Raw genomic sequence first — 26623 nt, forward strand, 5'->3', positions numbered from 1 at the left:
TGTAGTGTTGTAATTTACCTTCCATCGTAATAATAAAATACTGTTTGTTTAAAAGATGAAACCTCTGAATTTCATTATGAAGAAAAGTCTGAAATAACAGGTATTATTTCCACATTTCCAATATAATGCCTTAATACACTAAGCTTGCAGTATCCAAATGGACTAATATTACAACATAAACCCCTCTTTGTCTAATTCCACATTAATCCTCATTCCTAGTTTATTTTTCTTTCTTTTTCTATTTATTTATTCTCTTTCTTTCTTTCTTTTTCCTCTTTCTTTCTTTCTTTCTTTCTTTCTTTCTTTTTCCTCTTTTTTCTTTCTTTTTTCCTCTTTATCTATTTATTTATTTATTTATCATCTTTCTTTCTTTTTCCTCTTTCTTTCTTTCTTTCTTTCTTTCTTTCTTTCTTTCTTTCTTTTTTCTTTCTTTTTCCTTTTTTTCTTTATTTTTCCTCTTTCTTTCTTTCTTTCTTTCTTTTTCCTCTTTCTTTCTTTCTTTCTTTCTTTCTTTATTTTTCCTTGTTTTTTCTTTTTTCTTTCTTTTCCTCTTTCTTTCTTTCTGTCTTTCTTTCTTTTCCTCTTTCTTTTTTCTTTCTTTCTTTCTGCCTTTATTTCTTTCTGTCTGTCTTTCTGTCTTTATTTTTCCTCTTTCTTTCTTTTTCCTTTTTCTTTCTGTCTTACTTTTTCCACTTTATTTATTTATTTATCCTCTTTCTTTTTTTCTTTTCCTTTTTCCTCTTTCTTTCTTTCTTTCTTTCTTTCTTTCTTTCTTTTTCCTCTTTCTTTCTTTCTTTCTTTTTCCTCTTTCTTTCTTTCTTTCTTTATGTTTCCTCTTTCTTTCTGTCTTTCTTACTTTATTTTTCCTTTTTCTTTGTTTCTTTGTTTGTTTGTTTCTTTATTTTTCCTCTTTCTTTTTTCTTTCTTTCTTTCTGCCTTTATTTCTTTCTGTCTGTCTTTCTTTCTTTATTTTTCCTCTTTCTTTCTTTTTCCTTTTTCTTTCTGTCTTACTTTTTCCACTTTATTTATTTATTTATTTATCCTCTTTCTTTTTTTCTTTTCCTTTTTCCTCTTTCTTTCTTTCTTTCTTTCTTTTTCCTCTTTCTTTCTTTCTTTCTTTTTCCTCTTTCTTTCTTTCTTTCTTTATGTTTCCTCTTTCTTTCTGTCTTTCTTACTTTATTTTTCCTTTTTCTTTGTTTCTTTGTTTGTTTGTTTCTTTATTTTTCCTCTTTCTTTTTTCTTTATTTCTTTCTTTCTGTCTTTATTTCTTTCTGTCTATCTTTCTTTATTTATTTCTTTTTCCTCTTTCTTTCTTGATTTTTCCTTTTTCTTTCTTTCTTTTTCCTCTTTCTTTCTTTCTTTTTCCTCTTTCTTTCTTTTTCCTCTTTCTTTCTTTCTTTTTCCTTTTTCTTTCTTTCTAACTCTTTCTTTTTCCTCTTTCTTTCTTTCTTTCTTTCTTTCTTTCTTTCTTTCTTTCTTTCTTTCTTTCTTTCTTTCTTTCTTTTTCCTTTTTTTTCTTTCTTTTCCCTCTTTCTTTCTTTATTTTTCCTCTTTCTTTCTTTCTTTCTTTCTTTCTTTCTTTTCCCTCTTTCTTTCTTTATTTTTCCTTTTTTTCTTTATTTTTCCTCTTTCTTTCTTTATTTTTCCTCCTTTCTTTCTTTCTTTCTTTCTTTCTTTCTTTTTCCTTGTTTTTTTCTTTTTTTCTTTCTTTTTCCTCTATCTATCTTTCTATTCCTCTTTCTTTTTTCTGCCTTTATTTCTTTCTTTCTTTTTCCTCTTTCTTTCTTTTTCCTTTTTCTTCCTTTCTTTTTTTCTTTATGTTTCCTCTTTCTTTCTTTCTTTCTAGCTCTCTTTCTTTTTTCTCTCTGTGCCCTTTAACTTCTAAATATGAAATTTTGTCCAACATACTTACCCAATTACCTTAATTCAAAGACCCCCAAGTCTTTTAAATATAAAACATATTAAATATTTTATTGTTGTATGATAGAGTATCAGAGCTGGACAGTCGAAGAGAAGAGTGTTACATATGAATTATCTTCAGTGCAAGGTATACTGTGGTTAAAAGTCTTAGTGTCTGTATTTTAGAGGATAACACTTTGCTTATCTTGTTTGGTGTCTTGTCATATTTTTGTACTGTATGTGTGAACTTGCTTCACTCATCTTCCTCTTAATTGTCTTTTATTATATGTCGTCTAAACCACAGTGTGTATGTTTTTTACTTTTCTTTGTCATATAATCGACAATAAAACATCACGACAGTCCATTCCCTGACATTCAGTAACCCATCAGTCTCTTTATCATTTAATATATCATTAACACTTTAAATCTACAGGTATCAGTGTGCCGTAACCTTTGTGAGTGTATGTTTGTTTCAGAATTTGCACATTTTTCAGCCTCTTCATCATTTAATATATCATTAACACTTTTAATCTACAGGTATCAGTGTGCCGTAACCTTTGTGTTTGTATGTTTGTTTCAGAATTTGCACATTTTTTTTCTATTGCTGAAAATGTTAATGTTTCTCTACAGAGCTGCAGAAACCCGTTGAGGAGACTGTGACAAAACGTGTTGTAGAAAAGATGGAAGAAGCCCCTAAGAAAGGTATTTGTTGAAAGTAAAATGCAAAGTCATTAATCATCTCTTAACTTTTATATATGCCCAGCTAACTGCTTTAGCGTTTTCTTTAATAAAACACTTAACATGTGTTGTCCGTGCTGAACCAAAAACAACTTTGGTTCGTCTTTTGTTTGTGTTTAATTTAATTTGTGTTTAATATTGTACGTCATTGTGAAGTTGCGTCCATTGTGTAATTACTATTTTGTTGTTTGTAAATTGTTTGTTGTCTGTTCTTTCAATGCTTTTGCAATAATGCTAAAAGCATGAATGCTTTGGCTACATAAACTCTGCTTAAGCCTTTTAGTTATATTCTAACAAAATTGATGTATTTTAAGTACTGGAAGTTATACAGCTACCAGAAGAGACACCAGACACAACGGTCATACAGACTGCACTGATTCCTGAAAAAGGTATCTACGTGTCTTTTCTTGTGTATACTATTGTTCCCCAGTTCTTCTATGTTTATATGTTTTTTCATTTTTGTGAGATTTTGTATATTATCAAATGTGTTTGTGAACTTGCTGTACATGTAGTTATTTGGTTTGGAAACACGTAAACTCTGACTAAAATCTATTGCAATGATATTTCTAAGAACCCGAGGTCAGGAAACCTGTTGAGGAGAAAGTGGTCTCTCTTAAAGTGATGGAACAAAAAGAACAACCCCCAGCCAAAGGTATTGTCACCAGTATGTGTTAAATGTGTAATATAACTTCTGTATTCATTTAATCTCTTTGTCTTGAGATTGTAAAGAGCTCAAAACGTGTTATGTGTGAAACTGTAGTCTGCAGTTTACTCTTGTTAGTCTGTAGTCTGATTTTCTTGTTAGTATGTATGTGTTTGTAGTGTCTGAGAATTCTTAATATACAGTCTATTTGTGATGCACACACTATTTTAAATGTATTATGTTTGTGTTGTCAATATCCTTTGGGAAACTGATAGCAATGTCAGTGTTACTTAAAGATGTTTTAAAACCTACAGCCTCAGAGCCTAAGCCTCAGGTGCCAGCAGAACCCAAAGAGACTCCAGTGGTTGTGGCAAAGCCTGAACCTAAGCCTGAGCCAAAGGTTATTTCAAAACCTGAGCCCAAGCCTGAGCCAAAAGTAACTCTAAAACCTGAGCCCAAGCCTGAGCCAATAGCTACACCAAAACTTGAGCCCAAGCCTGAGCCTAAAGTTACTCTGAAACCTGAGCCCAAGGCTGAACCGATAGCTGCACCAAAACCTGAGCCCAAGCCTGAGCCAATACCTACACCCAAGCCTGAGCTGATAGCTACACCAAAGCCTGACCCGATAGCTACACCAAAATCTGAGCCCAAGCCTGAGCCAATACCTACACCCAAGCCTGAGCCGATAGCTACACCAAAGCCTGAGCCAGTACCTACATCCAAGCCTGAGCCAAAAGTTGCTGCAAAACCTGAACCCAAGCCCGAGAAAGCTGTGGCAACGTCTGTCAAAGGTATTGTTTGTTATTACCTGTTTGTGCTTCAGTTTTTCTGTTGTTAATGTCTTTATTTATGTGTGTCTGTCATGTGTATGTGGATATTATTTAACTCTTACAGTGCCTTTGTCCAACTTTGGATGATTTAGTCATCTTTGCTTTATGTTTGCCACTCTGTTTTTGATATTCTTTAAAAGCACCCGAAGCTCCTAAAAAGCCAGAAGCAGTACCTCAACCAGCTATTAAAAAAGATGAGGCTTTAACTTCAAAGCCAGACATTGCTCAAATTAAAGGTAACTTTAAATGTTTGATGGAAACAACATTATTAAATATAGTTCTTGTGGGTTATCTTAAACCTGTTGCATTTTTGTTGTTTATCTTATTATTAGTCACCTAAACTGGTGCTCTTGATGTTTGATGTTATGGTCCAGGTTTATTCAGTTCTCTTAAATGGCTCTGTTTAATATGGGCCTCAAACTGAATACACAGATTTTCTTAAATTAATACACTGTGTGTTCCTTTGAAGCTCCTTTGGAGATGAAGGAGACAGTTGCTTCAAAAGTAAAGCTAGATAATAAACCAGAGCCGGCACTTGCTGCGCCTGTGGCATCAAAGACAGAGCCATCAAAGAAAGAAGTCTCTCAGCTACCTCAAGATCTCTCATCTACACCTGTCTTTTTCAAGCCACCAAAAGTAGAGACAGCTAGTCAGCAAATGCACACTCCAGAGCCAGTTAGAAAACAGTCAGCTCCTCTGGAGATTATACAAGAACCTGCAAGAAAGCCAATTTACCAAGAAGTGTCCAAAGCAGAACCTGAGAAAAAGGTAGAGCCTTTGCCTAAACCTTCGGAGGCCCGGGAAGCAGAACGAGTTAAAAAACAAGACCCACCAAAGATGGAACCAATTACAAAGCCACCAGTTGCTTACAAAAAGGAGACTTCTTTACAGAAAGGTATAAAGCTATAATAGAAATACAGCCCTGCATTTATGGGTATAAGCAGTTTATGCAAACTCTTGAAATTGTCAGCTGATCTTATTTTTCTTGGTAATGTTTCTTGTATCTTGTACTTAATGTGCTATTCTTTATCTGGCATACTTTTACAAAGTGGTTGAAGTAAAGCCTGCAGAAGTATCGTCTGAGAGAAAACCAGTGGGTACACTGGAGACTGAGATGCCCTCAGCCAAAGGTATGCATGGTTGGATGATATTCTGTAGTTACAAATGATACTTTTTAGGTTAATGAATATAGAGTTAAACATTAAAAGGGAACTATATGATTTTTGTTTGCATGGAGGTTTTGTAAAAATAATAACTCTTTAGCCACGTTATGTGGTGCAATCTTGAATATCTTTCGTCTTTAAAGTCTTTTCAGCTTCAGAAAGTATTGACCAAATTCCCAATAAAGTGGAACTAACAACACAAAAGATTTACATGAAGGAAGAAGTTTGTCTGACTAAGGAAATCGTAAAGGAGAGTCGTGGCATTTCTCATATGCCTGAGGAAGTTTTGCCCGTCCAAGCTGAAGAGCGTATTGTTGGTCATCACAGTAGAGAACAAACTGATAGAAATGTGAAGATGATTGAAACGGAGGTCTCCAGAATGCCAGAACAAGCACCAGCTTTAGAGATGGCTGAAACGAAGAAGGAGATATTAGTGACATCTAGTATTTCAAAAAGAGATGAACGCTTCACAGATGTGGTGGTTCCTAGCAGTGAGACATCACTGGAAAGGCAAGAAATTACACAGAATGAAAAGTATGCAGTGAAGGATAGTTCAATCCAGAAGAAACATGTCACCACTGAAACAGAGGTGATCATTCAAAGACAAGAAGTTGTTCCCAAGAAAACTACTGAAGCCAAGTTTGTTCATGAAGCCAAGAGTTCACAGACAGAACCTCCTCAGATGACACCAGCAGTTAAGGCAAAAGAGATTGGAAACGAATCAGATAAAGTGCATGACAAAGGTAAACCATGCAATCTTTAGCCTATGCTTAGCAATCTTTTCTTGAATTTAATTTGCTTGTCTTCAGGTGTTTGCCGAAAAGGCAAATGTGATTTATCTTAAACGTGTGCCTGCATTTATGGCCAAGTTTCTCTTTTATATCTTGTCACACCTTGAATGTGTTATACTTCTTAATCAGACGAGAAGACCCAGGCTGTAGCATCTTCTGTGTCAGAAGTTATTTCTTCTACAAAAGGTACACAAAGGAGTGCTGGAACCGATTCATGATTTAAGAATTGGTTTCTTTGTGTGATCGTGCGCTTTGTGTTTGTACGCTCATCTGCAAAATTTATGCTGCCTTATTGTAACCATGGGTTACTTTTATTTCAAGAACCAGAATTGGTGAAGCAATCTGAACCCATTGCACCCAAGCCAACTGTGATTCCAGTTGAACAAAAAAGATTGCCTCCTTCAAAAGGTATACAGCAAGAAATATTGGCTGCTATACAAGTCAGTCACACGTTTGGTGTGTCATCTTCTGTGGTCACCTTTTCTATTGTGACTGTGGTATCTTCTTATTTAAAGAGCCCACTATTGAAAAGAAACCAGCATCGGAAGCACCAAAACCAACTGTGGCTCCAGTTGAAAAGAAAGTACTACCTCCTCCTAAAGGTATACAGTACAAAGCCATACTAGAGGAACTATTTTTGGACCATATTATATGGTGCAAATATTTGCTTGGTTAATCTTTCTTTCTTTTAATCTTTTCATCTTCCTAGCCCAGTCAAACTTATTCCACATTTGTCTTTGTTATGTGTGGTTTTGATTGTGGCATTATTTTATTTAAAGAGCCAACTGTTGAAAAGAAAGCAGTATCTGAAGCACCAAAACCAACCGTGGCTCCAGTTGAAAAGAAAGTACTGCCTCCTCCTAAAGGTACAAAGCAATACTAAAGGGACTATTTTTGGACCATATTATATGGTGCAAATATTTTCTTGGTTAATCTTTCTTTCTCTTAATCTTTAAATCTTCATGTCCAGTCAAGCTTATTCCACATTTGTCTTTGTTATGTTGGTGACTATGGCATTATTTTATTTAAAGAGCCAACCGTTGAAAAGAAATCAGCACCTGAAGCACCAAAACCAACCGTGGCTCCAGTTGAAAAGAAAGTACTGCCTCCTCCTAAAGGTATAGAGTACAAAGCCATACCAGAGGAACTATTTTCATATTATATGGTGCAAATTTTTGCTTGGTTAATCTTTCTTTCTTTTAATCTTTAAATCTTCATAGCCCAGTCAAACTTATTCCACATTTGTCTTTGTTATTTTGGTTGTGATTATGGCATTATCTTATTTAAAGAGCCCATTGTTGAAAAGAAACCAGCATCTGAAGCACCAAAACCAACTGTGGCTCCAGTTGAAAAGAAAGTACTGCCTCCTCCTAAAGGTATACAGTACAAAGCCATACTAGAGGAACTATGTTGGTAAAATTAACCAGTCAGCCAGTGGCTGTGGGCAGGGCTTTGTTTGTGTGATGTCACATTAACAAGAGAATCAAAACAGCATTTCTAATGAGATTGCTTTGGTTTAATGAGGCTTAAAAAAGAAAGAGAGGGTAGATTTTTGTAATTGTAGGGTGGTTGGGTTCACACACTGAACAAAATTAACCAGTCAGTCAGTGGCTGTGGGCGGGGCTTTGTTTGTGTGACATCACATTAACAAGAGAATCAAAACAGCATTTCTAATGAGACTGCTTTGGTTTTATATGGCTTAAAAAACAAAGAGAGGGCAGATTTTTGTAATTGTGGGGTTGTTGGGTTCACACACTCCCAACACCCATTTATGTCCAAACATCTTGTAAATGTGGATTTTGGATAATTTGTGTCCTTTAAATCTTCATAGTCCAGTCAAACCTATTCCACATTTTTCTTTGTTATTTGTGGTTGTGATTATGGCATTGTCTTATTTAAAGAGCCCACTGTTGAAAAGAAAGCAGTACCTGAAGCGCCAAAACCAACTGTGGCTCCAGTTGAAAAGAAAGTACTGCCTCCTCCTAAAGGTATACAGTACAAAACCATACTAGAGGAACTATTTTTGGAGCGTATTATATGGTGCAATTGTTTGCTTGGTTAATCTTTATATCTTTAAATCTTCATGTCCAGTCAAATTCCACATTTGTCTTTGTTATTTGTGGTTGTGATTATGGCATTATCTTATTTAAAGAGCCAACTGTTGAAAAGAAAGCAGTACCTGAAGCACCAAAACCAACTGTGGCTCCAGTTGAAAAGAAAGTACTGCCTCCTCCTAAAGGTATACAGTACAAAGCCATACTAAAGGAACTCTTTTTGTAGCTTATTATATGGTGCAATGTTTTATTGTTTAATCTTTATTTCTTTTAATATTTAAATCTTCATGTCCAGTCAAGCTTATTCCATATTTGACTTTATTATTTTGGTGACTATGGCATTATCTTATTTAAAGAGCCAACCGTTGAAAAGAAACAAGCACCTGAAGCACCAAAACCAACCGTTGCTCCAGTTGAAAAGAAAGTACTGCCTCCTCCTAAAGGTATACAGTACAAAGCCATACTAGAGGAACTATTTTTGGACCATGTTATATGGTGCAAATATTTTCTTGGTTAATCTTTCTTTCTTTTAATCTTTAAATCTTCATATTCCAGTCAAGCTTATTCCACATTTGTCTTGGTTATTTTGGTGACTATTGCATTATGTTATTTAAAGAGCCCACCGTTGAAAAGAAACCAGCACCCGAAGCACCAAAACCAACTGTGGCTCCAGTTGAAAAGAAAGTACTGCCTCCTCCTAAAGGTATACAAAGCCACACTGGATGTTTTCTGATCTTATTGTGTGGTGTGATTATTTGCTTCATAATCCTTTTCTTGTTTCATCTTTAAATGTTTATTGTCCAGTCCAGTAAAAGCTCATTCCACATTTGTCTTGGTTATTTTTGGTTGTGACTTTGGCATTATCTTATTTAAAGAGCCCACTGTTGAAAAGAAACAAGCACCTGAAGCACCAAAACCAACCGTGGCCCCAGTTGAAAAGAAAGTACTGCCTCCTCCTAAAGGTATACAGTACAAAGCCATACTAGATTAACTATTTTTGGACCATATTACATGGTGCAAATGTTTGCTTGGTTAATCTTTCTTTCTTTTAATCTTTAAATCTTCATATTCCAGTTGAACTTATTCCACATTTCTCTTTGTTATTTGTGGTTGTGATTATGGCATTATCTTATTTAAAGAAGAGCCCACTGTTGAAAAGATAGCAGTACCTGAAGCGCCAAAACCAACTGTGGCTCCAGTTGAAAAGAAAGTACTGCCACCTCCTAAAGGTATACAGTACAAAGTCACACTGGAATAACAGTGTATTTTTCATCTTTGAATGTTAATTGTCCAAGTCAGAAAAGCTTACTCTTTATGCCTTGATTCATATTGGTTGTGACTTTGGCATTATCTTATTTAAAGAAGAGCCCATCGTTGAAAAGAAACCAGCACTTGAAACACCAAAGCTGGCTCCAGTTGTGGCTCCAGTTGAAAAGAAAGTACTGCCTCCTCCTAAAGGTATACAGCAGGAACCTGTCATTGGTGTGTTATGTGTTTGTTTTTATGTGTTTTGATCCCCCTTTTAACAATCTTTTAATATGACATCAATATCAACTTATTCCACATTTGTCTGTTGTGTGTGTGACATTATCTTATTTAAAGAGCCAATTGTTGAAAAGAAACCAACACCTGAAGCGCCAAAGCCGACTGTGGCCCCAGTTGAAAAGAAAGTACTGTCTCCTGTTAAAGGTATATACTGGAAGAACAGTTTGGTGTGAAATGTGATTGTTTGTTTTGTCCTTCTATCTTTCTTCATCTTAAAATGCTCTTATTTGCTTAGAACTTATTTCATATTTTGGTATTGTTTTATTTAAAGAGCCAATTGTTGAAAAGAAATCAAAGCCAGTGGTTGAAAAGAAACCAGAACCTGAAGCACCCAAACCAACTGTGGCTCCAGTTGAAAAGAAAGTACTGCCTCCTCCTAAAGGTATACAGTACAGCAAGGACAGCTTGCTAGTATATAAATAATCTTGTCATCGTGTCATCTTTTGTGATCACCCTTTTTAAACACCCTTCTTATGCATGTTCATTAACAACTCATTCCACATTTCTCTATGTTATTTGTGGTTGTGATTATGGCATTATCTTATTTAAAGAGCCCATCGTTGAAAAGAAAGCAGTACCTGAAGCACCAAAACCAACTGTGGCTCCACTCGAAAAGAAAGTACTGCCTCCTCCTAAAGGTATACAAAGCTACATGGGAAGAATAATTTTTAATCTGGCAATCTTTGGTATAATGTTTGCCTGTTTGCTTTCGCCAGTCCATCTTTATCTGTTTTCACTTCTTGTTAATTTTAATAACAACTTATTCCACATTTGTCTTAATAACTTGTGCTTGACTATGGCATGGTCTTTTTTTAAAGAGCCCACTGTTGAAAAGGCACCAGTTCCTGAAGCACCAAAGCCGACTGTGGCTCCTGTTGAACAGAAAATATTGCCTCCTAAAGGTATTGAAAGCAAAACTGAAAAAAACAGTTTGCTGGTCTGTAGTGTTTGTTATGTGTAGTATGTTTCTTTTTTTGTGGTTATCTTTAAATGTCCATTGTCCAGATTAATACCAACTTATTAGACAATTGTCTTTATTACCAGTGGTTGTGACTATGATTTTTTTATTTAAAGAGCCCATTGTTGAAAAGACACCTGAACCTGAAGCACCAAAACCAACAGCAGCTCCACTTGAACCTAAACTTTCTCCTCCTACAGGTACAGTAAAGTGTTTGTTTTTATGTCCTCTATTATTTATAACGGTTATTGCTGTCTTTAAAGTATTTTTTAAAATCATGTCATGCCACAAGATTTAATATATGTAAATCCATTTGTGATAGTATCAATGTTTTTTATTTTCTTAATAATATATATATATATATATATATATATATATATATATATATATATATATATATATATATATATATATATATATATATATATATATAGATGTGAGGTATCTGATATGTTCGCTACACTTAAAATATACTGCATATATGTGTTAGGTTATTAGTTTGTAGAGTTCTTGAACAATTCATAATGGAAATAGAATTTGAAACGTGAATAATCATCTCTATTAACTTTTGATTTTTGATCTTAAGTCCCTTTAGGGAAGTCGCGCCACTTGGCGGCCATGTTTGCAACGCCTCCGGGCAGTAATTTCAATCATGCAAGACTAAAGCCCTATCTATGTGAATGTGGAAAAACAGATATCTCGAAACTCATAAAATCACAATTAAAACCCTTAGCATTCCTTAAAAAAACTTTAAAAATGCCTAAAAAGGACACAAATTGTACCTGCTGTGTTTATTGTATCTTACAACTGTTAACATCATTCGCATCACAAGAATTTCAGCTTTCCAAAGATATGTGACATGTTTAGCTTTTTGCTTTGAAATTGTTGTATTTGATGAAGTTTTCTGTCAAATAATGCAGTGTCCCTCCCACGTTACACTGGAATTTTTATGGGTTTCTAACAAAAATGTAACTCCATAAAAAACATTATTGTACAATAAGTCGCTAGGATTTGCGCTAAATAAAAAAAATTCACGCGACTCTGTACGAAGCCCCTCTCCCAGAGAATTGTCAGTTTTTATTGATTGATGATTGGTCCTTTTAAATGGTAGGCGGGGACTCCCGTCGCCAGAGCGGCCATATTGAGCATTGCATTGTCCCCGATTCATAGTAATATGAGTGCTCAATCTTGTTATATCCAGTATCTTTGAGTATCTTTAACTGATGTATGTGTGTTGACGTGTTAAATCTGCAATGATTTCTGAAACAGATGCAGACGGCCCTGTCACTGCTCCAGGTCCTCCACCAAAAGGTATTTCATTAATTATTTATAGGCCACATTAATGAATTATCCCAACATATTGAAATTAATGTTAGTGTTGTTTTGTTTGTTTCATGAATCTTGTAATATTACTTTTCAAACAGCTGGGTTTAACATGACAGTTTATTCAGGTTGGGAGATAATCCATTTGTTTTATTATACTTTGGGGCGGTTTCCCGGACAGAGATTATTTTAAGGACTAGGACTTACAACAAGCAAGTGTGAATTTGAGGCAAAACAAAGGGTACTGGTGTATTTTAAGATATGTCAGTGCAAGTTGTTTTCAGTTTGGACAGCTTAAAAATGTTTTAGTCTAGGACTAGTCTAATCCCTGTCCGTAAAACCATACGTTTTAAACAACTACACTGTACCTGACAGTTTGTATAATAGAAATGATGAGGGTAAGGATTCACGTTATGAGGATTTTGGCTACAACCCTGTAGTGTGATTCATGTGATATGTGAACTCTTTTATGTCCTACTGTTTGTAATGTTTTTGTTATGTGATTATTGTGACATGTATTGTCTTAGAAACAACTAGCACCTCTCAAGCACTTCTTAAACAAAAGAGTAAAATTTCTGTGAAAGAAGAGGACAAACGGAAAACGGCAGCTGGAAAGAAAGTTACTAGAAGTGCAAAAGAGCACAAGGAAGATCATGAAGTGACATCACATAAGAAAGTAAGCAAAATTCATGAAGAATTGCAAACAGAACCAGGACCCCTTCTACGGAAAACTGAGAAAGCAGAAATTGTTGGGGAGGAGATGGATTTCTCAAAGGCAGTCCCTGAAGTTAAAATCACCAGCAGTTGTGAAGTTACAGAAGATACTTGTGCATATGAACCTGCCACAGTTCAGAAACCTGGTGAAAAAATTGTTAAGCTTGAGCATGTGTCAAAAACAAAAATAGAAGAGATGTCCTCATATAAAAAAGCTGATAACTTTGAAACACCTGTTGTCTCAAAAGAACCCATCATTAAGGTGAAGAAACACGAGCCTGAACATGTCAAAAAGTCAGATGTCCCCATAAAGACTCTTACTACCCCAGCAAAGTCAACAGAGGACAGACCAAAGGAAGATGAGAAGACAGTGTTGAAAAAAGGAGGAATTATTCCAAAAGAAGAACTGAAAAAAGAGGAGGTTAAATTAAAACCTGTGACAGAGAAAACTCCCTCACCAAAATTAGATAAACCCAGTGTTAAAGAAGAGAAGCCCCCAATCTCCAAAAAGAAAATGGGGGAGAACGAAGAAAAATCACTAAAACCCGAAGAACCTGGAGAGCTGAAAAAGACTCTTTCTCCAAAAGCCGAAACGGCGAAACCTAAACCAGCCGAGTCCATTCCGATGGAAAGAAAACCCAGTGCAAAATTACCCAAGAAGCTTTCACCCAAAGATTCAATTGAGTCTGTTACTTTGAAAAAGGTCCCAAAGAAAATCTCGCCCAAAGAAAAGACTACTCAGGAAATTCCTATGAAGACAAGTGTAGAAAAAGTGCCAATGAAAGAGGTGATGAAAGAGATGTCCCCCAGTGTTCTACATGTACACAAGATTCCTACACATCAAGAGGAAGAAGTACATGAACATAAAGGAGAGGTAGCGTGTGGTGACGAAGAAGATGATGAAGAAACTTGGGGATGGGAACTCGGTCCTCGGGACAGTTACGGATCTGGGAACTCTGATGACCTCTTGGAAGATGGGGCTGTTGAAACCCCAGGAATGGGTGACAAAAGAGGTATCTCTATTGGTATCTCATGGCTCCCTAAAACACCTCATTCCCAATAATATCAACTCACCTCAACTTCCATTTTTACCCTTTAACAAACTTCTTTATTCTTCATAAGTGTCTTCATGTTGTTTGTTATTCACTGTTGGTCCATGCATTCTTCTGTTCTTCATATATGTCAAACCCCTCTTGATAAAGTGTCTTGACTCAACTGAGTCCAGTTTTGTCGTCTTGTGACTGTTATCCATCTCATGTGTTTGTCCTGGTCTGTGTTTTGTTACACGTGATTGTTATGTTTCATTAATTCACTCAGCTGAAATGTTTATTTTCATTTTGTGCTCCGTGCAATACGACTCTGCAGTATAAATAATGTTCAAACATATATATTTCTAAGATTTGGATCTCTGCAATAGTTTTGTTCAAGCCTTTACTTACTAGATAATATTTTAACAGAGGGCAAACCTAAGGATGAGTCACCTTTCGGAAGAGGCAGAGGACTAAGACGTAAGTTTATCATTTAAATGTATTCATCTTGTCTTATTTGTAATTTTTTTTATCATAGCAGTTTACGCTGTCACTGTGCCAAAAATTTCAACAGTTTTTCTCTCATATTGCAGCAAGACAAACTCCTTCTCCCGGTGATGGTGGAAGGGGTAGAGGGCTCAGACCTGGTGGTGGAGGTGACAAACCACCGGCAGAATCTCCTTTTGTCTACCAGCTCAAAGCCGTCCCACTTAAGTTTGTGAAGGAGCTCCAGGACATTGTGTTGCAGGAGGCTGAGTCTATCGGTTCCTCGGCTGTATTCGAGTGTCAGATCTCTCCATCTACTGCTATCACCGGCTGGATGAAAGATGGCAACAATCTGAGGGAGGATCCAAAACACAAATTCACCTCTGATGGCAAAGACCGCAAACTGCAAATCATTGATGTACAGCTGTCTGATACCGGAGAGTACACATGTGTTGCAAAGCTTGGCAACAAAGAGAAGACCTCAACAGCTAGACTTGTGGTGGAAGGTATTTGCAAATACTTTTTTGGATATAACATTAGACTTGATGATTTTCAGATCATACATATAGACGGTTTCAGCAGTAACAACATAAACAAGCGGCTTTCGTGGTCAACACGTAACTTCCGGTAAACTCAACTAAAAATAAATAACAACAAACTACTTTAAACCTAGTTTATTTATACAACAAACAAAATAAACAACACATAGTTTACCTAGGAAACCAAAACATTTGTTATTTTTAATGAGGTATTTGTTCAAGAGTTCAGTTTAGCAACTAGTCAGACCATTAAAAAAACAGAAACCGCAGTAACGTTCAGACCAGTTGCGTATCGCGTCACCACACGTGTGTCCGATGAAATGGTCTTAGGCATTTAACAAATGATTTGATCTAAAGTGACTTTTAAAAGAAAGGAATAAAATAAAGCAATGTTTCTTAGGGAAGCGATAGTATAAGAAGTGCTACTCTCAGCTCATATTTTACATATGTATAACACACTTACATGTGTATATCCAAATCACAAGAAATAATAATAGAGGATATTACTAGTACAATTTAAGCGAACATCTTCTATGAACAGGAAGTCGCGATTGACTTGACTTCTGTATTGTGACGTATGTCCAGAGTTGTATAGTACTTAAGTATTTGTACTTTCTGCATAAAAGTAAAATTTCATTTAATCGTATTTTATTAGTGTTTTTCTTTGGAAACATACATTCCAAAACACATTATCATAATTTTTACTCCACTACATTTCATAATTTCAAGTTTTTGGTTTATATTTAATATTTAAGTACATTAAACATCTAGTAATTTTTTGTACTTTTACTTAAGTAAAAAAAAAATCTTACTTTTACTCAAGAAAGAAAGTGTACACAATTTTTATGTAATTAGTCATTAAATCAATTTTAATATGCAATATATAATGAATACACAGTATGATTCTATGCTTTAGAATGTTGTGAAATTGTTTTTGTTACGGAAAAGTATTTTTTTTTCCCAAGACAAACACTCTGATAAAGCACAGATGCTTGGAAAATGTAACTAAAATACTTAAGTATTATACACCTATGCGTATGTCACACAAGGAATGTCACATGAGGGGAAAAGTGGGCGTGGCTTGTTTTCCACTATGAATTGATTGGGTATAGAAAATTAGGCGTTTGATTCAGAAATGGAATTCAGAGTGAGGGGGTGACGTTAATGGATGCCCCGCCTAGTCCATTGAGGTGACATCCCCACAATAGTGCATTTTCAAATGTTGAATAAAGTTTATGATGGCACATGAATGAATCAAAAAATCTAATAATGAACCACACGGATTAATTATTTCTAATGAAAACGGCAATATACCGTTAAAAAATAAGAATCGTCAGTTTTGATTTCATGGAGACGATAAGTTTTTATGTTACAGTTCAGTGTATGCACCTGTTGATTGTTACGTCCTATCTGCATAGATTTTATGGAGTATATATAATGTGTGATTACTCAAGTTGCATTTGTTTCTTCATCGCAGAGTTACCTGTGAAATTCACAAAGAATCTGGAAGAAGAAACAAATGTGATCAAGGGGCAGCCAATGTATCTGACCTGTGACCTGAGCAAGGACAGGGAAGTGATCTGGAAGAAGAATGGGGAAGTGATCGAACCAACCACTGGCAAACTTGCAATCAACATCATCGGGCTTTCACAGACCATCACGCTCCAGGACTCAAATGATGACGATGCTGGTGTTTACAGTTGCGAGGTTGTGGGTTTGGAAAACATAAAAACTCAAACCAACGTCAAGATTACTGGTATGAATTTATTGAACATTACATCATCTCAAAAAACTCTGAATATTGTGAACGAAGACCCACTGTGAATGTATGCATGTTTGTATTCAACAGAAGTCGTTAGGGACTGGTTAGTTAGACCTCTGAGGGATCAGCATGTGAAGCCCAAGACCACAGCTACATTCAAGGGTGAGCTCTTCAAGGAGACTCCCAACTGGAAGTGGTTCAAGGGCGATGAGGAAATTCCCATTCCTGACCCTACGGGCAAAATCGAGGTCACGAAGGAAGGCAAAGAGGTCACTCTTACAATCAAGAATGCCCAGCCTGATGATATTGCGGAGTATACCATAGAGGTCGAAGGCCGCAAATATGCCGCAAAACTGACACTTGGTGGTGAGTACAACAGAGAACTGAACCCGATTTTTGCTAAATATACCATCTCACATTGTTGAGTATAATCCTTTCAAATTTCTTTTCAGAACGTGAAGCTGAGATTTTGAAGCCTCTTGTCAGTGTGGAGGTGGTTGAGAAAACGGAGGCCAACTTTGAGACGGAAATTTCAGAGGATGATGTGCCTGGAGAATGGAAACTTAGAGGACAGGTTCTGACAAGATCACCGGTAAGACATTGTTCAATATTTAGATGTGAAAATATTTTTTCATTAGGTGGAAAATAAAATATTTAGATCCCTAAAGTAAAATACAATACAGGGTTTAGATTAATCTAGGACTAGGCCTTAGTTATTTATTTTAGGACAGGGTTGTCCAATCTTGCTACTGGAGGGCCGGTGTCTCTGGTGAGTTTTGCTCCAACCCTAATAAAACACACCTGATTCAGCTAATCAAGGTCTTCCCTGGCAGACTTAAAACTTTCAGGCAGGTGTGTTGAGGGGTGTTTCAGCTAAACTCTGCAGGACACTGCCCTCCAGGACCGACTTTGGACACCCCTGTTTAAGGACATTCAAAAAACTATACTTGTGTGCATCTTGAGACAAAACAATGATACTAATATATGTTAAAATGTCAGTGCAAGATGTTTTAAAATGAAAGCAGCTCAAACATGCATTTTAGTCTGGGACTAGGATAAGCCCTGTCTGGGAAACCGTTCCTTAGTGTTAATTTTAGTGTTTGGAAAGATACTAAAATGCTACAGGCTATTCAAGTAGATAAAAGCCAATTTTGCAATTGTAGTTAGGCAAGCTACAAGCTTTTAACATAAAAAAGAGTAAATACCTATGTTTAAGGGGACATATCATGAAAATGTGACTTTTCCATGTTAAAGTGCTATAATTGGGTCCCCAGTGCTTCTATCAACCTGGAAAATGTGTAAAAGAACAACCCAGTAACTTAGTTTTGTTAAATCATTCTCTGCAAGCATGTGAAAAAATAGGTCATTGAAATTTGGCTCCCCCTGTGATGTCAGAAGGGGATAATATCGCCCCTTAATCTGCACTATCACAACCACAGAACTGCCATCTAGTGCAGATATCAGCTCATTTGCATTTAAAAGGACACACCCAAAAACTGCACATTTTTGCTCACACTTACAAAGTGGCAATTTTAACATGCTATAATATTTTTAGCTAAAATTTTACATATGTACTCTGTAGACACCAAGTTTTATTTGACATCTTAAAAAGGTCCACTCTAAGACTTTTCAAAGGGGCAATGTGAATATATTTGATGTTTTACAATCCCGATTTATCATTTCTGTTTATTTCAGACGTGTGACATCAAAGCCGAGGGAACAAAGCGATTCCTTACTATCAAAAATGTGCAGCTTGACCAGGCTGGTGAAGTTTCATACCAAGCCCTGAACGCTGTGACAAGTGCTATGCTCATAGTGAAAGGTAAGAGAACAATGGATGATTTATTATTAAGTGCAGTTCAAATATACAAATGCATACGAATGACACTATGGACGCTGTTCGTTCACACCTACCAGAGATTGATATGGACTTCACAGTCCCTTTGAAGGATGTTACTGTGCGTGAAAAGAAACAGGCAAAGTTTGAGTGCCTTATCACTAAGGATGTGCCTAAAGTGATTTGGTTAAAGGGTTCTGATATCATTACGCAAGGAAATAAGTACGAAATCATTGACGATGGAATGAAACACATATTGATTATAAATAACTGTGAATTTGAGGATGAGGGGGAATACAGTATTGAGGTCTTGGGCAAATCGTCAAAAGCCAACCTAATGGTAGAGGGTAAGTCTTTGGTTATCATCTTGGTTGGTGAAGTCGTGGACAGATTGTTTTTCACAAAAATTAACTCGGGTGTTTATTAATGATTAGTCTAACAAATAAACTACTGTATATAATACATATAAATGACAAATAAATGAATAAATAACACATCCTAATAAACTTACATAATACTGTGTGGAGTGACAGCTCATATTAAATTGTAATAAACTCGTTTAACGCGCCCCCAGTCAATTTGTTATGCACTACACAAATGTCATAGGTATGAGGCTGAACTTCATCTCAGCATTAAAGGACCAAACTGTGAAGGAAGGTCAAACCGCTCTGTTTGACCTAGAACTTTCTCACGAGAATGTCTCCGTCACATGGTATAAAAATGAAATAAAATTGCATCCGAGCAGAACCGTGTTGACTGGTGTGGTGGGAAAGAAACATACCTTAGAAATTAAGGAGGTAACACTAGATGATACTTGCCAAATTAAAGCAGAAGCTAAAGGAATATCGACAACGGCTAAGCTGCTGGTAATAGGTAAATTTTCCTTTATTACATTTCAGTCGTAAGCAGTTTCCTGTGCAAGTGTAGTCTCATTTTTCCCCACAACAGGACTCCTTGTAAAGGACTAGTTCCCGTTACATTTTACCTTCTGGGCAGTTTTAACACAATAACTTGTTTTTACAGAGGGTGATGCATACTTCATTGAGAAACTGCAAGATTTCACCGCGGTTGAGAAAGACGAAGTCACGCTTAACTGTGAGCTGAGCAGAGATGTTCCCGTGAAATGGTTCCACAATGAAATCGAAATTAAAGCCTCCAAGATGATCATTATAAAGACAGATGGCTTGCGAAGAAGCCTTAATATTAAGAAAATCGAACAAAAGGACAAAGGAATATTTGTTTGTGACTGTGGAACAGACAAGACCACTGCGACCATGACCATCGAAGGTTAGTATTCAAGGTTATATCCATAAAATGCAAAAGTTGATGGCTAAAAAGAAGTGTTTGTTAATTTTCCTTTTAAATTTCAGGTCGTGACATCAAAGTGGTTCGTCCCATGTATGGCGTTGAGCTGTTTGATGGTGAGACGGCTCGATTTGAAGTGGAACTCTCTACTGATGAAGTCCAGGGCCAATGGAAACTAAAAGATGAAGTCCTGTCTCCTTCACCTGTAAGCAAAGTTTCATCATATAATGCCATTGATCTTAACGTGTTTGTCTTCATGTACAGTACTTACATGTTATGTTTTATCAACAGGATGTTCAGATCGTTGAAGAAGGTACAAAGCACGTATTGACAATCTTCAACTGTAGAGTTACCCAAACAGGAGAGGTGGTCTTCCAAGGAGAAAATGCTAAGTGTTCTGCGAATCTTAAAGTGAAAGGTAGTATATGTTATTCGTTAAATATTATTTGTTTTTCTCATTGATGTCTCTTTAACTGAACTAATTATTTGATTTCTATGTCATAGATTTGCCTATTACTTTCCTCGTACCCTTGAACGACGTGCATGTCTATGAAAAAGATGAGGCGAGATTTGAACTCGAGTTGTCAAGAGTGGCAAAGTCCTTCTCTTGGTTCAGGGGAACTCAGGTGCTGAAGACCGATGAGAAATTCGAAATCCTGACAGAAGAAAAACACCATACTCTGGTGATCAAATCTGCAAGTTATGAAGATGAGGCCAAGTACATGTTTGAGGCTGAAGACAAGAGGACATCTGCCCAACTTGTTATTCAGGGTAACATAAAGCTTCTTGTGGAGTATATTTTATTTCCTTGTACATTTTCTTATTTGTGTTTATTGCTTCCCTCAGGCATCCGTCTTGAGTTTGTCAGACCTATCAAAGATGTCACCGTTAAAGAGCGTGAGACAGCCGAGTTCAGAATTGAACTCTCCCATGAGAAGGTTCAGGTCACCTGGTACAAGAACGATGTGCGTCTGCATCCAAGCAAAGTGGTGCACATGTCCGAAGATGGCAAGATCCATACTCTGTCCTTTAAAGAGGTCTCCATCGATGACACTTCTCTTATTAAAGTTGAAGCTCTTGGGAAGACCTGTGAGGCAATGCTTACTGTTCTTGGTAAGTGCTTTTCACAGAGACTACTGTTTATGTACAACAATGATAAATGATGTGTTAAACATACTGTACTTTTTAAAAACGAACAGAGGGAGAGCCTTACTTCACCACCAAGTTGCAGGACTACACTGCACTTGAGAAGGATGAGGTGGTCTTGATTTGTGAAGTCAGCAAATCTGCAGCTAAGGTCAAATGGTTTAAAGATGGGAATGAGATCGCTCCCTCTAAGAACATCCTTATCAAAGCTGATGGAAAGAAACGTGTCCTGATTGTCAGAAGGGCAGAAAAGGACAACACTGGCGAATATGTGTGTGACTGCGGCTCTGACAAAACAGCAGCCAAAGTTAATATTGAAGGTATGCATTCTCTAGTGGTATATGTAATAATGAAGGAACAAAATGTGCCTAACATTGGGTCCAATAACAAACAAAGTTTTAAAATGTGGCATCTGTACTTCCCTTCCTCTGTCCTATGCAGAGCGTGACATCAAGATTCTCCGTCCACTGTACAGCGTTGAGGTCACAGAGACCGAGTCGGCTCGCTTCGAGACAGAAATTTCTGAGGACGACGTCCATGGACACTGGAAACTCAAAGGAGAGGCTCTGCACCAGTCCGCTGTAAGTATTTCCTCAAATGCATTATTTTTTTTAAATTTAAATTTGTTTCATTTTAATCCACAAATTAAATGTGTGTGTTTATTCCACTCATCAGGACTGTGAAATTAAGGAGGAAGGCACCAAGCACATACTTATACTTTATAATGTGCGTATGGACATGGCTGGAAGTGTGGACTTCAACGCCGCTAATGCTAAATCCTCTGCTCAGCTCAGAGTTAAAGGTGAGACGGATGTCCTTAAATATGCACACACAGAAGCACATAACTGGTATGTTATGCAGAAAGTCCAACATCTCACATAGTCACAAATGTCTTTAAAACACAAACAGTACTGTGTAAAAGTCTTAGGCCACCATGCCAACATTATATTTGTTGTTTTTGCAATTATATAATGACCTTATGATTATTTCTCAGTCTCTTTTTTGAAACACAACCAGCAAATGCAGGGAATTTGTACGCAATTAAAAAAATTAAGATGAAGTGTCAAGTGTTTAGTGTAAGCTCCTCTTTGGAGGAACCTGCAGGCTCTCCAAAACTTAAATGAAACTTAAGATGTGTTTAGTGCCAAGTCACGAAAAGCTGACTTTTACCTGAAATAGCCATTTTGTTCTTCTGTGCACATATTTCATATATTTTCTGTTTGTATCTCAATAAATATACAGAAAAATATAGATGGTCATTAAAACTTAGTTGGTGATGGCCTAAGACATTTGCACAAAACTGTATATAAAATGTAACATGTCACCCAATTGGTTGGGTAGCAAACATGTTGAGTGACAGTAACAGATTATGTTGCCAGGCTTGGTCTGTAGCCAATCAGAGCCTAAGACTATTTTAGATGCCACATACCTTATCAGGAGCGGGTCGGGGGTGATTGACAGACCTGTAGCATTGCCTCCTAGGCTAACTGACCACATGCTGTACACGAAATCTCAATATGCTAATGATACCGGGTCCTTTGTGATAAGCTGGAGACGGGAAGTTGTCCTGTAGCTTTTACTGTTGTGAATTGTGGTTTAGTGCTAGCTAAAAAAAATGACAACTTGTAGTGGAATTGTTTCTTGGTATTATTAAAAATGGCATTTTCTACTTCTAAAGCACGCACGATCGGCCTGCTGCGACCTCTTCGGGATGTCGCTGTTACGGCTGGAGAGACCGCAACCTTTAACTGTGAGCTTTCATATGAGGATATTCCTGTCGAATGGTTTGTTGGTTCAACAAAGATGGAACCAAGCGACAGGGTAAGTCTCACTTTACATTTTCTTTCTATGTGACAAAGTGAGTTGCTGTAAGCACTTTAATTTGTTACCATTGGTAAACAGACTAACAATTAATATTTCTACAGCAATTATTTATTTTAGTTACTGTTAACTAAACACTTTTCGACCTACAGTACTGTACGATCAGTTTGTTGTATTAACTAACATTAACAAAGATTAATAAATGCTGTAATAATATATTGCGAATTCATAGTTTGTTCTTAATACATTTATTCATTTTAATGAATGGAATCTTTTTGTAAAGTGTTTTCTGCATATAAGGACGTCCAGCAGTACTTGCTCAAGGTTTTGAGATAACACACTGAGACATTCTGCCCTGCAAGCGCCTCTCTGGTTATTTTTAACTGTTTCAAAAGTGCTGTTGAAGTGCTGCTGTAGTGCTCAGCATTTTGACATAAATGTTATTCATTGCAAAATATATATTTCTCTGTATCTCTAATGTGTAATAGACAGTATTGTATACTGTAACGGTATTTAATATAATGCATTTGGCAGATTCACAGTATAACATACAACAAAGTCAGAAATACAGTGATATATATTTTGCTAGAAACTTTATTTACTGTTAACTACATACAAACAATAAATGTGACCAAATCAGTAATTTGCTGCACAATTGGACCTTACAGTTTAAAAGCTAATATCAAATTATAAACCTTTACTATAAGCTTTCCTTGACATCCAAATAAAAGCCTAAGGCGTGTAACAAAACCATAAGGGTCAATTTTTTAAAAATTGAGATTTACACATCCACTCATTAATGTATGCTTTGTTAGGATAGGACAATATTTGGTCTAGATGCAACTATTTGAAAATGCAAAAAAAAAATTGAAATTCGCCTTTAAAGTTGTCTAAATGAAGTCCTTAGCACATAAGGATGAAAAGGTTTTTGACACATTTATGGTTGGAAATATATTAAAAAAAATCTTCAAATAACGTGATCTTTACTAATCCTAATGATTTTTGACATTAAGAAAGCGATAATTTTGACACATACAATGTACTGTTGGCTATTGCTACAAATATACCCGTGCTACTGATGACTGGTGTTTTGGACATGGGTTACATAATGTATAATCGTTTTGTATATAATTTGATATGTAATAATTTTTTTTTGCTATTTTTCATGTGAAAGTACTTAAAAAAAGTTAAATTGTAAAAATTCCCTATATAAGTAGAAATAGAAAAATAGGTTTTTGCCTATTATTAATATTTGTAAAAAAGTGAATTATATAGATTATTTATAACAAAAAGTGTTTGCTAAAACTGCATGCCATAAATAATATGTAATACTGTATTTTAATCAGGTGGTCACCAAAGTAGACGGTAGACTGCATTCCTTTACCCTGAAAGATGTCAAGATGGAAGAAGCTGGGGATGTAAAACTTACAGCAAAGGACTTTGTGACCCAGGCTAAACTTACTGTAAAAGGTATGAACACTGAACAATTGCATCCCTGTTGTTTTCTAATCATATAATATATTTGCATATTGTCTGTTAGCTGTAAGTTGTTCTTAAAGGGGGAATACAGTAAATAGTGATTCATGATTACCCCTAAAACATTATAGAGCCACCAGTTGAGTTCACCAGGCCCTTGGAGGACCAAACTGTTGAGGAAGAAGCCACTGCCATTCTGGAGTGTGAACTTTCCAGGGAGAAAGCTGATGTCAAGTGGTTCAGAGATGGACAGGAGATTCGTAAAACCAAAAAGTATGAGATGGTGGCCGAAGGAAAAATAAGAAGACTAATAATCAAGGACTGTAGCCTTGATGATTCTAAGACGTATACATGTGATGCAAAGGTGTTCAAAACATCTGCTTTCCTGAATGTTGAACGTAAGTAAAAGTAAAATGGTGTTTAAGGCAACTAAGATTACTTTACAATATTTGTGTAAATAACATGTATATATTTTTTTAGATCCATTTGTTGAATTTACTAAGCCTCTTCATGATGTTGAGGTTAGGGAGAAGGAAACTGCCAAGTTTGAATGCGAAGTGTCCCGTGAAAGTGCCAAGGTATTTATAATGATAAACCATTTTCTAACAAAGATCTATGCGGATGGATGGATTAATTAATAATTACTTTTATGCACAGGTCCGCTGGTTCAAAGATGGCAGCGAGATTAGAAAAAGCAAGAAGTATGAGATTATTGCAAAGGGATTGCAGCGTATTCTCATTATCAGTAAGGCCGCCTTTGATGATGAGGCCGAGTATGAATGTGATGCAAGGACATCCAAATCTTCCGGAATGCTGACTGTTATCGGTGAGTTTTGTTTTAGTAATTATACTACAGCTAATGTCGAAATAAAGACATTAACCAAAACTGCTCTTACCTTGCAGAGGAGGAGGCTGTATTCACGAAGAACCTGTCCAATGTTGAGGGCACTGAAACAGACAGCATTAGGATGATTTGTGAGGTCTCCAAACCTGGTGCGGATGTTAGATGGTACAGGGGTGACCAGGAGATACCGGAGGGTGGTAGATATGAACAAATTTCAGAAGGGAAAAAGAGAATTCTCATCATACAGGACCTCCGTCCGGATGATGTTGGGGAATACTATTGCAAGCTGCCTTCTACAGAAACATCAGCGACTCTAAAGATCAGTGGTAAGCCTTTGATTTCTTTCACTTAAATGTTAAATTAGAGTAGTACAAGCATCTACATTTACATTCATGCATTTGGCAGATATTTTTATCTATTTACAGTGCATGCAAGGTATACATTTAATCAGTATGTGTGTTTCCTGGGAATCAAACCAATGACCTTTTACACTGCTAATACTGTACAGTGCTCAACCATTTTACTTTATTTGATCCTCTAGAATTGGCAGCTGATTTCATTTCGAAGCCCCAAAACCAGGAGGCCGTTGAGGGTGAGAAGGCCGAATTCACTTGCACAGTGTCCAAGGAAATGTCTGAAGCCAAATGGTTCAGAGGAAACACTGAGCTCACAACCGACGACAAGTACGAAATTTTCAGTGATGGCAAGAGGAGATCGCTCATTATCAAAAGCTGTGAGCTTAAAGATGAGGGTGCATTCACTGTTCGCATCGACTCAGTTAAAGCTTCGGCAGACTTGGTGGTGATTGGTAAGTTAAGGCCTCTTAAAACGTTCGCTTTTTAAATCATCAAATTTTTTGGACTTAACTATTTTCTTTTGACTTTCCTCATTAGAAAAACTGAAGATTATCACTCCCTTAAAAAATACCAAAGTTAAGGAAGGACAAGAGATTGTTCTTAACTGTGAAGTTAACTCAGAGGAAGCCAGAGCCAAATGGCTGAAGAACGACGAGACGCTATTTGAGAGCAGCAAGTTCGTCATGGTTCAGAGAGACAATGTCTTCCAACTGAGAATCAAAGCTGGAGAGAAGTCAGACGCAGCCAGCTACACAGTAATGCTGACAAACCATCGTGGAGAGCAAGTCAAGTCCTCTGCTGACGTCAATGTGCTGGGTAAGTCTTGGCAAGTAAAACTTAGCATCATGAAATATGTAGTATACAGTATATCCTTAAGCATTCACAAGCAAATCTCAAAAAGTAACTCTCTTTTTTATGCATTGCAGAGGAAGAACTCCGAATCATTGTGCCACCAGAAGACTGTGAAATAATGGAAAAGAAGACAATCGCCTTTACCTGCAAGGTGAACAGGCCAAATGCGACGGTTCAGTGGATGAAGGCCGGTCAAGAGATCACTTTGAGCAAACGTATTGTGTATCGTGTGGACAAAGACAAACACTCCCTGACCATTAAAGACTGCAGCCTTGAGGACGAGGGTGAATACACCGTAGTTGCTGGCGAAGATAAGGCCACAGCAGAACTCATAATCTGCGAGGCACCCCCTGACTTCACCTCTCACCTTAAAGATCAAACCGTCACTGAGTTTGAGGATGCTGAGTTTGTTTGCAAAGTGTCTAAAGAGAAAGCCCACGTTAAATGGTACAGGAGTGGACGTGAAATCAGAGAAGGACCAAGGTGATTTTTGGAAACAGGAGGCAAAAATCT

General features: G+C 36.6%; 1 protein-coding gene across 1 annotated transcript in view; it reads left to right on the forward strand.

Moving 5' to 3' along the window:
* Positions 1-26623, forward strand: part of ttn.1 (titin, tandem duplicate 1) — a 142360-nt gene that overhangs the window by 37685 nt on the left and 78052 nt on the right. The window contains exons 55-101 of the mRNA XM_073812032.1: positions 56-100; positions 1988-2047; positions 2530-2601; positions 2952-3026; positions 3209-3289; positions 3595-4071; positions 4251-4346; positions 4580-5005; positions 5160-5240; positions 5417-6016; positions 6194-6250; positions 6386-6472; positions 8735-8802; positions 9263-9347; positions 9481-9576; positions 9721-9807; positions 9935-10045; positions 10215-10301; positions 10482-10565; positions 10738-10821; positions 11891-11932; positions 12472-13671; positions 14116-14166; positions 14280-14678; positions 16189-16467; positions 16561-16839; positions 16926-17065; positions 18169-18295; positions 18391-18657; positions 18917-19183; positions 19334-19597; positions 19681-19820; positions 19907-20033; positions 20120-20386; positions 20462-20728; positions 20815-21081; positions 21203-21342; positions 21437-21563; positions 22440-22582; positions 23929-24052; positions 24190-24456; positions 24539-24636; positions 24716-24884; positions 24962-25228; positions 25444-25710; positions 25796-26074; positions 26185-26593. Coding sequence (XP_073668133.1) covers positions 56-100; positions 1988-2047; positions 2530-2601; positions 2952-3026; positions 3209-3289; positions 3595-4071; positions 4251-4346; positions 4580-5005; positions 5160-5240; positions 5417-6016; positions 6194-6250; positions 6386-6472; positions 8735-8802; positions 9263-9347; positions 9481-9576; positions 9721-9807; positions 9935-10045; positions 10215-10301; positions 10482-10565; positions 10738-10821; positions 11891-11932; positions 12472-13671; positions 14116-14166; positions 14280-14678; positions 16189-16467; positions 16561-16839; positions 16926-17065; positions 18169-18295; positions 18391-18657; positions 18917-19183; positions 19334-19597; positions 19681-19820; positions 19907-20033; positions 20120-20386; positions 20462-20728; positions 20815-21081; positions 21203-21342; positions 21437-21563; positions 22440-22582; positions 23929-24052; positions 24190-24456; positions 24539-24636; positions 24716-24884; positions 24962-25228; positions 25444-25710; positions 25796-26074; positions 26185-26593 — 9532 coding nt within the window. The remainder of the gene's footprint in view (positions 1-55; positions 101-1987; positions 2048-2529; positions 2602-2951; positions 3027-3208; positions 3290-3594; positions 4072-4250; positions 4347-4579; positions 5006-5159; positions 5241-5416; positions 6017-6193; positions 6251-6385; positions 6473-8734; positions 8803-9262; positions 9348-9480; positions 9577-9720; positions 9808-9934; positions 10046-10214; positions 10302-10481; positions 10566-10737; positions 10822-11890; positions 11933-12471; positions 13672-14115; positions 14167-14279; positions 14679-16188; positions 16468-16560; positions 16840-16925; positions 17066-18168; positions 18296-18390; positions 18658-18916; positions 19184-19333; positions 19598-19680; positions 19821-19906; positions 20034-20119; positions 20387-20461; positions 20729-20814; positions 21082-21202; positions 21343-21436; positions 21564-22439; positions 22583-23928; positions 24053-24189; positions 24457-24538; positions 24637-24715; positions 24885-24961; positions 25229-25443; positions 25711-25795; positions 26075-26184; positions 26594-26623) is intronic.

The sequence above is a fragment of the Paramisgurnus dabryanus genome, chromosome 15, assembly GCF_030506205.2.
Source record: "Paramisgurnus dabryanus chromosome 15, PD_genome_1.1, whole genome shotgun sequence".
Lineage (NCBI taxonomy): Eukaryota > Metazoa > Chordata > Actinopteri > Cypriniformes > Cobitidae > Paramisgurnus > Paramisgurnus dabryanus.